The sequence below is a fragment of the Lactuca virosa genome, chromosome 8, assembly GCF_052849685.1.
Source record: "Lactuca virosa cultivar CGN04683 chromosome 8, Lactuca_virosa_CGN04683_v6, whole genome shotgun sequence".
Lineage (NCBI taxonomy): Eukaryota > Viridiplantae > Streptophyta > Magnoliopsida > Asterales > Asteraceae > Lactuca > Lactuca virosa.
In genome coordinates, this window is record NC_136433.1 from 165,897,835 (window position 1) to 165,909,432 (window position 11,598).

General features: G+C 40.4%; 1 protein-coding gene across 1 annotated transcript; it reads right to left on the minus strand.

The window, feature by feature from the left end:
- Window positions 1-7,352: 7,352 nt before the first annotated feature.
- Window positions 7,353-8,879, minus strand: LOC145131038 (uncharacterized). The gene has a single exon (XM_079065772.1). The coding sequence runs from the start codon at window positions 8,877-8,879 to the stop codon at window positions 7,353-7,355; it is 1,527 nt and encodes a 508-aa protein (XP_078921898.1).
- Window positions 8,880-11,598: the final 2,719 nt, after the last annotated feature.

The window sequence follows — 11,598 nt, forward strand, 5'->3', positions numbered from 1 at the left end:
TTTACATCGATATTGGGCTCCAATCACTAACACCAAAGCAACCATCCTGCTATCTTTCATGTATCACAGACTCCCAAGGTAAGGAAGGCCACAAAACGATGTAACACAATAATCCAACTCTAGTTTTATTTAAACTTTGCACCTTAATTAGCTTTATGAGTGAAAATAACATAGTCCGGATCTCGTGTCCTTAAGACTAGATGGCCAAGAATCAGAATCGACGCTTCCTTAAGAACCCGCACGACCAAATCAGCTTCCGCCGAAGTAGCAAGGGCCAACCCCCGTAGGAGCCCGAGCTCTATGCTTTCACTTTTCCGAGAGCCACAAGTATCATATCACACAGTTCTTTATTCGCCAGATGTAACTTTGGAACGGCTTCTAACTTGATTGAGCTTTGATTTAGACTTCGTTTTGATCTTGATTTCTTCAATCTCTCTCTTTTTTTTGGAATTTCTTGAAGTTTCTTCAATTGAGTGCTTGAAATTCTTTGATTTCGGTACTAGATATAACGTTGTACCCTTTCTTTATTTTGACTGTGTGGATCTGATACTTAAGCTCTCTGTTACCGCGAGGGTAACGCGTGTCAACAAATAGGGCCATGTTTTGTGGGTTCAGAGTTGCCGATAAAGATTCTTTTTAAACATTAATAAGCAAATCATCCTAGAGCTGTTATTACCGCCCAAAAAACGTTTCAGTATGCTATTTTTTTATTATCTAAGGCCGGGGTCTCGAATCACGGTGTCTTGGGTCCCTTGGTTATGACAGCTGATTCTACACTTCCAATAACAATCAAGTTGCTTCAGATTTTTTTCATTTTCAATTCTCAATATCCCACTTCATGGAGCTATCGTATGCAAAGATCGTCATCATCTCGTAATAATTTTTTTTTAATAAAATATGAAGAACGGAAAAAAATTATGCAAGTGCAGAATGCAACAAAATGAAAATATTTTAGAAAAAAAACTAGGAAGAAATAAAATGACAATTAAAAGAAACATAAATGAAAAATCTTTTTAGATTTTTTAAACTTTTCTAATTTTTTTTAAATACCAAAATAAAAACTTTTTTATAAAAAGATAGGAAATCCCCTCCCCAAGCTTAAAAGTAAGCATTGTCCTCAATGCTTAGGGAGGAGTGGGAGACGACTACTCGGACGGGGGAGCATAGCGACGGAAGAACTGGTCGCGGAAATCGTCGAAATCATCGCGCAAACCTAAGAGCCCGTCACGATAGTCGGTAACCTGAGTGCTATACTGCTGATAGTCGAGGCGAAGACCAGTCATCGTCTGCTAAAGGGAAGCAATATCCCCACGGAGGTCAAGGTAATGCTGGTAAGTGAAGGGAGAGTTAGGGTGAGGGTGAGATGGCTGAGTGGTGGGGGCTGATCCTGAAAGTCAGTCTGCATAGGATCAGGGTGGGTAAAGGATATAGGTGTGGCGTCTGCGTAGTCTGGGTGCTGAGTGGATGAAGATGGTCGATCAGTCTGTAGATGTTGTGCCCTACATGGGCGAGGGGGTGATTGGATGTTCGAAGGGAGCACCCACTCAGTCTCGCTAATGGGGTCAGCGAGAGCTATGACATCAGGTCCAGTGACCTTGAAATAAAGGGAGCGACCCTACATCCAAACATACCCACCTGAGGCATCACGTAGCATGTGCATAGCCCGTAGGGTCTGCAGGGTCAAACGGAAAGAATCACCTGCGAAAAAGGCGGACCCTGGATGAGATGGCACCGCGAGGGTACGGGCAATGATAGAAATCAAACCACCACAACGAATTGCACCGCGGGTGCGAAGGGCTATAACTCTATGGAACCGTTTGATGATAATATCACCAAAATGCGGGCGGTGCGACCCGGTGATTATGCACCACAAAAGAAAAAGCTCGGCTTTGCCGGCTTTCGTAGTCTCAATCTGTGCATAAATGATATTGCATATAATTTTCAATGCAATTTTGAGAACAGGGTGCACGATACTGGTCTGTACGGAGGAGGTTGAGTCATCAGACTCCAAACCGGTAATGGAGTACCAAAACTCGCGTACGTCAAAAGTGGGGTGGGCTGGGATAAACTGGTGATAGGGGTATAGAAGAAAGTACATAACTGGTCGACGTGAATAGTGTGAGGGGTGCTAAAAATACGAAAAGCTATGTTTCCCTCATGATTTACCGCACTAAGCGTAGCTAAAAACTCTCGGTTTAGTAGAGGACAAGTGGCAAAATCCGCAGATAACAGGCGCTCCCAGCCAATATTGGCAAAAAGAGCGTGAACACCATCATAAATATGGAGTTCCCGCATGAGTGTGCGGCTGGGGGCCCAGGCCTGTGGCATAATCTCGCGGTCAAGAAGCCGCTGGTAACAGTCAAGTGCGGCCTGCGAACCTAAATCTACAGTGACATTGTCCACCTGGACTGTGTATGACGACTCTGGAGCGTCAACCTGTCTGCGTGAACGAGATGGTCGAGGGGGCATTTTTCAAGGTGAATTGGGACAAGGTAGACACAATTTCCAGGTAAAAATAATATGAAAATAAGTATTTCTAACTACTCCCAAACGACCACACAAATATATAACAAAAACCGAAATTCAGTTTCAGAACGAAAATACATGACTGTGCGCTGAGCAGCAGTATATTTTTCGTGCCGAAATTTTTTTTGATTTTTGAAATTCCGTTCGGATGAATCTCTTCTGAATTGCGTCGTGGGCAAACGTTTCTACTTTTTGTGGCCTGCGAATGGCTAACAGACCGTAGATCTGAAAAAGAAACTCGCAAAAATTCAAATTTCAAAATGAACAAAATGAGATTTTTGGAGAATTTCAACCGTGAAAACATGATTTCGTTACCATAGAGATGTTGTAGGAGTAAAATAGAAGAGATTGATACCTTTTTTTCTTGATTTGGACGAAAAACGAGCGATTTGGGTGTTTTTGGTGAAAGAACTCGAAAATTAGAGGATTTCAGAGAGTGTTTTTGAAATGTGGTGGTAACAAATGAGGCCTGCGATCATTATTTATAAGGAAATACATACCTGCGACCGCAAGGGGAGGATCTACGATCGCAGGTTCTTCAAACATAGTCGTTGGCACATTTCTCGATGTTCGTAACGGTCAAAAATGAAGGAAAGTTGATACCTACGATCGCAAGGGGCATACCTGCGATCGCAGGTTTTAGGAAAATTGTTTCGATCATCTTGTTTTACCGTTTAAAAAGAAACCAGTGAAAAAAATTGATACCTGCGATCGCAAGGACAGTACCTGCGATCGTAGGTTTGCTAAATAATGTTCGAATCGATTTAAAAAATGTGCAAAAGTGTTCCAGCCTCTAAGACTGATACATGCGATCGCAAGGGTAGAACCTGCGATCGCAGGTTTGCTATTCTCGTAAAATAATTGTTCCAAAAACTTTGATGACGTGCTGCGACCCCTATCTGCATAACCTGCGATCGCAAAGACTGGACTCGCGGTCGCAGGTTCCACCAAAACCTTATTTTTTAACTTTTTATAAAATCTCTTTGTTCCTTTTTATTTTTAAAAACACGATTCAATTAAAAAGAAGCATCCTAAGAAGCTAAAAACACACAAAAATTAAAAATAAGTTGCAGAATTAAAATCAAAACAAATGCTCGGGTTGCCTCCCGGTAAGCTGCCCGTTTTTTACTGTCGTTGGCTCGACATTGTTACTTGGTTCCCTTAGTTGCGGTATGTTGGGACCTCGACTACCCCCACTTCTTCATTTGTGACTTGGAACCCTTTGTAAAATGGTTTGAGACGATGACCATTCACTTTAAAGATTTTTCCTGTTTGTTCACTCTTAATTTCTATAGCATCATGATCAGACACGTTAGTAACAACAAAAGGCCCCACCCAACGAGACCTCAATTTACCAGAAATAAGTTTGAAACGAGAATGGTATAAGAGTACCTTTTGACCGGCAGTAAATAACTTTCGCGAGATCATCTTATCGTGAAACGCTTTCGTCTTCTCCTTATAGATTGCCTCGTTCTCGTAAGCATCATTCCTGATTTCTTCTAACTCTTGAATATCCAATCTTCTTTTCTTACCAGCCTCATCCATGCTCATATTCAGATTCTTGACAGCCCAATATGCTCGATGCTCTAACTCAACCGGTAATCGACAAGGTTTGCCAAAAACGATTCTATATGGTGACATACCTATAGAAGTCTTGTATGCTGTCCGGTGAGCCCATAACGCATCATCCAAACGAATACTCCAATCTTTCTTGACCGGATTGATGGTTTTCTCTATAATGTCCTTGATCTGTCTGTTTGAAGCTTCAGCCTGTCTATTGGTTTGCGGGTGATATGCTGTGGATACCCGATGTGTGACACCATATTTCTTGAGGACAGCTTCGAGGGTGCGGTTGCATAAATGCGTACCCCGATCACTAATAATGGATTTTGGTGTCCCAAACCTAGCAAATATATTTGTCCTGACAAAATCAACCACAACCTTGGCATCGTCGGTTCGTGTATCTTTTGCCTCGACCCATTTGGACACGTAATCCACAGCAAGTAAGATGTACACAAACCCGAAAGAAGGCGGAAACGGACCCATGAAATCTATACCCCAAACGTCAAAGATTTCACATATTAAGATTGGAGTAAGTGGCATCTGATTACGAGATGTCAAAGACCCAGTCATTTGACATCTTTCACAGGTTTTGCAAAATAGAAAAGAGTCACGAAAAATATGACGCCAATAAAGACCGTTGTCCAAGACCTTGCGTGCGGTTCGTTGCGGACCATAATGCCCTCCACAAGCTTCTGAATGGCAGAAATTCAGGATTGACTTGACTTCATCTTGAGGTACACATCTTCTAATCACCTGATCAGCACAGTGTTTCCATAGATACGGCTCGTCCCAAACATATCTTTTCGCCTCCTTCTTTATTTTGTCTTTCTGGGCTCGGGTGAGATCTGAAGGAAGTTCTCTGGAGACCAAGTAGTTCACAATATCAGCAAACCAAGGAGGGTTCTGAATAGCGAATAGATGCTCGTCAGGAAATGTTTCGCGGATCGGTGTCGGGTCTTCAGGTGGGGTGAGCCGGCTCAAATGATCAGCTACCAAATTTTCTCTACCACTTTTATCCCCGATCTCTATATCAAACTCCTGTAGCAGCAAAATCCATCTAATCAGCCTTGGCTTTGAGTCTTTTTTTGCAAGAAGGTAACAAATGGTTGTGTGATCTAAAAAGATTATGACTTTTGTGCCCAGCAAATACTGTCTGGATTTTTCCAATGCAAAAACAATTGACAGCAACTCTTTTTCAGTGGTGGAGTAGTTTGTTTGGGCGCTGTCCAAAGTCTTTGATGCATAATATATAACGTGGGGGACCCGGTCTTTTCTCTGTCCTAGAACAGCTCCAACAGCAGTGTTACTGGCATCACACATTATCTTGAATGGTAAACTCCAATCTGGGGCTGAATGATGGGGGCAGAAGTAAGAAGATTTTTCAGCACATCAAAAGCTTTCTTGCAATCTTCATTGAAGTCGAACTCAGCATCTTTTTGCAATAACTGGCACATGGGAACTAATATCTTTGAAAAGTCTTTTATAAATCTCCTGTAAAACCCTGCATGGCCAAGAAAGGAACGCACTTCCTGAACATTCTTCGGGTAGGGTAAGCTCTTTATAACATCTATTTTTTGCTTTATCGACTTCCAAACCTCTTTTTGAAACAATATGTCCTAGAATCAGACCTTGGTCAACCATAAAGTGACATTTTTCAAAATTTAAGACCAGGTCTGTTTCTATACATCTTTGTAAAATTTTTGTGAGGTTTTTCAAACAAATATCAAAGGAGTCTCCATAGACGGTAAAATCATCCATGAAGACTTCTATGGTATTTTCGACATACTCAGAAAATATACTAACCATACACCTTTGAAAGGTGGCAGGTGCGTTGCAGAGTCCAAATGGCATACGCCTATACGCGAATGTCCCGAAAGGGCAGGTGAAGGTCGTTTTCTCCTGGTCTTCTGGAGCAACTTGAATCTGATGGAAACCTGAAAATCCATCTAAGCAGCAGTAGTGGGATTTTCCAGCAAGCCTCTCTAGCATCTGATCTATGAATGGGAGAGGAAAATGATCTTTCCGGGTGGCTGCGTTTAATTTTCTGTAGTCAATACAAACGCGCCATCCGTTCTGAACCCGAGTTGGAACCAGCTCTCCTTCTTTGTTCTCTACCACTGTCACTCCAGCCTTCTTGGTAACAACTTGAACTGGGCTGACCCACTTGCTGTCAGAAATTGGGTATATCATCCCAGCATCCAGTAACTTCATAACTTCTTTTTTAACCACCTCCATCATTGGTGGGTTTAATCTGCGTTGGGCTTCTCGTGATGACTTATAATCTTCTTCCATCAAAATTTTGTGCATGCATAGAGATGGGCTGAGTCCTTTGATATCTGCAATAGTCCACCCAATTGCGTTTTTATACTCCTTCAAAATTCTGATCAGCTTTAACTCTTATTTTTCTGACAGCTTGTTGGATATGATAACTGGTAATGTTTCTTTTTCTCCAAGATATGCGTATTTCAGATGTTCTGGAAGTGTCTTCAGCTCCAAAATGGGGGCTTGCACTACAGAAGGGAAAAGCTTGGAGTTAGAAATTGGTAATTTTAGAGTTTGGGTACCATACCTCAACTTTCTCTGCTGGTCCATATGAGCTGCCATTTCTTGAACTTCTCTATCAACCACATAATTTTCTGATATAACCTGAGCTGCATTAATAGACAAGTTTCTGTGGAGCACTAATGCTAGTGACTCACGGTTAGCAATCACAAAATATCTGCAGTTAGTGGTTCAATTACATCAATGAAATTAAGGGTTGAAACATCATCAGGGTAACGCATGGCATCATAGATATTGAAGTTGATAAATTCACCATCAAATTCCATTGAAAGTCTCCCCAAAAGAATGGAACCTGAGTTTGGTGAGTCGTCATCTCCCATATCTAAAACATAGAAATCAGCTGGGAATATGAGTTCATTCACTTGAACCAAAACGTCTTCCAGCACACCTTTTGGGTGCACCAGAGAACGATCAGCTAACTGAATGATAACTCCTGTTCTTTTTAAAGGCCCTACCCCGATAGTTTTAAAAAGTGAGTATGGCAAAACATTTATTAACGCTCCTAAGTCCAACATAGCTTGCGGAACTGAAAGGTTCCCCAACTTGCAAGGAACAGTAAATACTCCTGGATCCTTACACTTAGGGGGTAACCTTTTTTGTAAAACAGCTGAAACGTTCTCGCTTACTTTGACTGTTTCATTGCCTTTTAATTTTCTTTTTGAAGTACACAACTCTTTTAAAAATTTAGCATATCGGGGTAGTTATTTAATTGCATCTAGGAGGGGAATATTTACCTCAACCTTTCTGAAGAAATCTGTAATCTCTTTATCTTCCTTTTCTTTTTTCGTGTTTTTCAGTCTTGAGGGAAAAGGAGGAGGGGTAATTTTCACTTCATCTTCAGCAGGTCTATCCTTTTTCTGCACCTCTTCAGTTGCCTCAGATTCTTGCTCAACCACGATCTCTTCTTCCTCATCTTCTTTCTGATCTGGTCCTTTGTAGTTTTTACCACTTGTGAGGGTGACAGCACAAGCATTGTGCTTCGGGTTCTTCTCAGTCTGAGACGGGAATTTTCCTTGGGTTTGTGCTTCTAGTTTGCTCATGGAGTTCGCGAGTTGTGATACCTGCTGCTCCAGATTTTTGATACTGGACTTTGTTTCATTCTGGAAAGCTTGGGTACTGGTAGCAAGACTTTTAACTATGCCTTCCAAAGACATGCTGGAACTGCTAGCTTGTGACTGAACAGGTGGTTGCTGAAAATTGCTTTGGTGCTGATTCTGCTGAAAAGATTGATGGAACCCCGGTGGAGCTTGGTATTGGTTTCTTTGCTGAAAGTTCTGTTGAGGTCTTGGCTGGAAATTGTTATTTTGAGGCCCTCCCCAAGCTTGGTTGTTGCGATGTTGATCAAATGGCCTTTGCTGAAATCCTCTCATAGCCTGCACAGATTCCGTATCTTCTTGAAGTATTGGGCACATATCAGTTGGGTGCCCGGTTATGCAGCAGATCCCACAAGGTTTGACCTTTGGTTCAATACCTTTTTTTGTCAACAAAAGGAGAGCTTTAGTCAATTCTGAAATATGGGATTCCAGGTGGGCGTTGCTCATGTCCTTAACTCCTCTTGGATGGTCTGGGTACCACTCTTCCTCAGTTGCTGAATGTTTTGATTCATTGGCCAATTTCTCTATTAATGCCCTGATCTCTGTTGGTGTCATGTCTGAAAGTGACCCTCCACTTGATGCATTTATAAGTCGCCTCTCCATAGGTATCAATCCTTCACAGAAACACTGATACAGCTGATAATCACTAATGTCATGTTGTGGGCATCGGACTAACAGCTTCTTGAATCGCTCCCAATAAGTATGGAGAGCTTCTCTTTTGCCTTGCTTTATACCCAAAATCTCTCTGCGTAGATTCGACACTTTCGCCTCGGGAAAATATTTTTCTAGGAAGAGCTTGGCGAGTTCATTCCAACTTGTTATTGAGCCAGATGGAAGGTCATATAACCACTCCTTTGCTGCATCTTGAACTGAGAAGGGAAACGCCCTGAGTTTGATCTGGTCTTCAGTAACTCCATGGGGTTTCATTCCAGAGCAGACAACATGGAATTCCTTGAGAAATTTATGAGGATCTTCATTCTCAAGGCCTCGAAATGGGGGTAGCAGATGGATTAAACCGGATTTGAGCTCAAAATTTTGAGCTTCAGGAAAGGTGATACACAAGGGCTGCTGGGTAACCTCTTGTGTTGCCCACTCACAGAGAGTTTTTTCAGCTTCATCTCCGTTCTGGCTCATGACGAATTCTGATTCAGTTTCAGAAGAATCTGTGAGTTCGGGTTTATCTGAAGATGATGATGAGTATGTTTTGAACGGGTTGTTAACGGGTGAGGTAGGCGATGCTTTCGGAAAAGGTTGAAATGAGTATTCAGGTTCGTTCCACAAGGGAGTGCCTTGTGGTATGGGTGAGGTTGAGGTTCATGTTTGTTGCTTCCGAAGTTTTGCTTCCTTCTTTAGCTTCCTAGCAGTCTTCTTAATCTCTGGATCAAAAATCAGATTACCTGTACGTGAAGATCTTGGCATAAAACTATTAGTGTTTTACCGTGTCCCCGGCAACGGCGCCAATTTGTTAGAACCGATGTCGTACACGATTTAAACAAATAAAAGTATAAGTTAAACTCCTTTATTGCACTAACAAGTAGTACAGGTAAGCAGGGTCGAATCCTCAGGGACACGTCCTAATGTTTACACCTCTTTGCGTAAGGTGTGAACTGATTCTTGATGAATGCAATAAACATAAAAAAGGGGGGTTTTGTTTTTGAAAATTAAACTAACAGAGATTGAAAATGACAAGAGAATGACTAAATTTAAAGTGATGAAAATTCAAATAAGAGAAAGCAATTCCAGTTTCGCGGTGACTCCCCTAATCATATAATTAACCTTCAACACAATAATTGACTATGCACTTGTTTAAACTGGTACTAAAGTTCATTAACCAGCTCTAATGACCTTTGTTACAAAAATCCATTTAATCAAAATAAGTTCTCTGAATTAAATCTAACTTTTTACTAAATTAACCAAGCAGGCTCATGAATAATAAAGAAAAGTTGCATTAGACACAGTGTAATTCCCAGTAAAGTTCAATACCTCTCATAAGCTCGGAGGCGTTAAAACTTGTTTGATCATTTCATATTAGAGTTAACCCTAAACTCAGAATTAATCGAATAGTTGTCACTTTTTACTAATTAATCTAGAAAATTACGGGTCTAAACAATTAGATGACTAGAATGATTCACAAACAATTTAAGTGGCCAACAGAAACTGAAATCAAAATCAAACATTCAAATTAACACATAACTGTTCAAACTAAATAGTAATCATAGTCAAACATAGTGCCTAATGATTAATCATACGAAAAGGTTACGTCTTGTGAAACTGAAATATGAGTTTTTAGCCGGACATTGCTAAAAACGGATTACAAACAGTGGAAATAGAATCTAAACGATAAATCTTACTAAACTACGAATAAAAATTGAATCGTCTCCTTTAGATCTGCGTTCTTCACTTGAAAACCTATGAAAATCGCCTCTGAATCGCTAGGAATCACCAATTAGTTTTACTGGAAGAGTATCAGGCTGTATTTATACGTCTAGCTGTCAAAACACCGTACCTGTGATCGCAAGGGGCATACCTGCAATCGCATGTATCACCCAAAAATGCGTCACGGGATTTTTTAATGAAGTACGTTGCTATTTCGACGCAAATTGACCAACCTGGGATCGCAAGTTTCTCTTTTTCTCAACTGATGAATTTTTTTGGCTCAACAAAACCTCGAAGGCAACCTGCGATCAAACCTGCGATCGCAAGGATAGAAGATACGATCGCAAGTTACTTCTTTTGGCTCTTTTGATCGTCGTTCCTCCTTCCAAGTAGTTCTTGATCATTTCCCGGTATCCTTCCTTGGTCTAGACTCCAATTAAGCTCCTAAGCATCCACAAATGCATCCCGAACTTGCACAATCATCCATGTGCTCCAAATGGTCCTGAAAAATCATAACAAACATGAGCAGTACGGGCATTCTTCAAAATTATCATGAAACACGAAATACATAAGAATAATCGGGAATTAGTTAGCTTTTTATAATGAAATACGTAGGAAATTATGCTAGAAGATGCATATAAAATGCATCTAACACACCCATATATGCTTGACCGTGTCCGGTTTAAATAGACCCGAAGGGGATTGCAAGCACCCAAATATTCTTGATAGTATCCGATTGAAATAGACCGAAGGGGTAGGAAAGCACCCAGATATGTTTGGCAGTATGTTTGTTGAGTATGTGGTATTTTGGGGGAACTCACTAAGATTTGTGCTTACAGCTTTCAGTTTATGTTTCATGTACTTCAAGTTCGAAAGGAAAGGGCACGGCCTGATCGCACTTCGTCACACTATGATTTCTGCATTTAAAAATTTTGGGAATTTGTACTTTGATAACATGTTACTATGATACTCTTTTGACTATTTTGATATTAGTGTTGTGTGATTTGAATGAAGTTAAACACAAAATTTTATCTGTATTTTTGGGATGTTGCAGGAACCTAATGAGTATAATCTCAGACATAGACATTATATGATATGAATGAACACTATATCATACCCAAATTTACAAAACCCGTACCTTATCAAGATCACAAAACATCGTTAAAACTCAAGTTGGTGATACAATACAGCATAAGTAAAAGTGCATTGTTATAATTCTCAAAGTCCATATAAGCTTCACAAATAAAGGATTGTGGAAAAATATATGTAACGTAATAAGGCACTTCTCAACAATAACAATTCGAAAAATATCATATATATCAATAATACTCATAAGAGTAAAAGACATCGAATTTGGGAAGAAGCAATTTTAATCTTGGAAACATGTCAATAAATAGCATTTCACATCCAACATGTTATAAAAGAATGCTTCTAAAACCCAACGGTAGCCAATATCAACTCCAATTTCTCACCATAA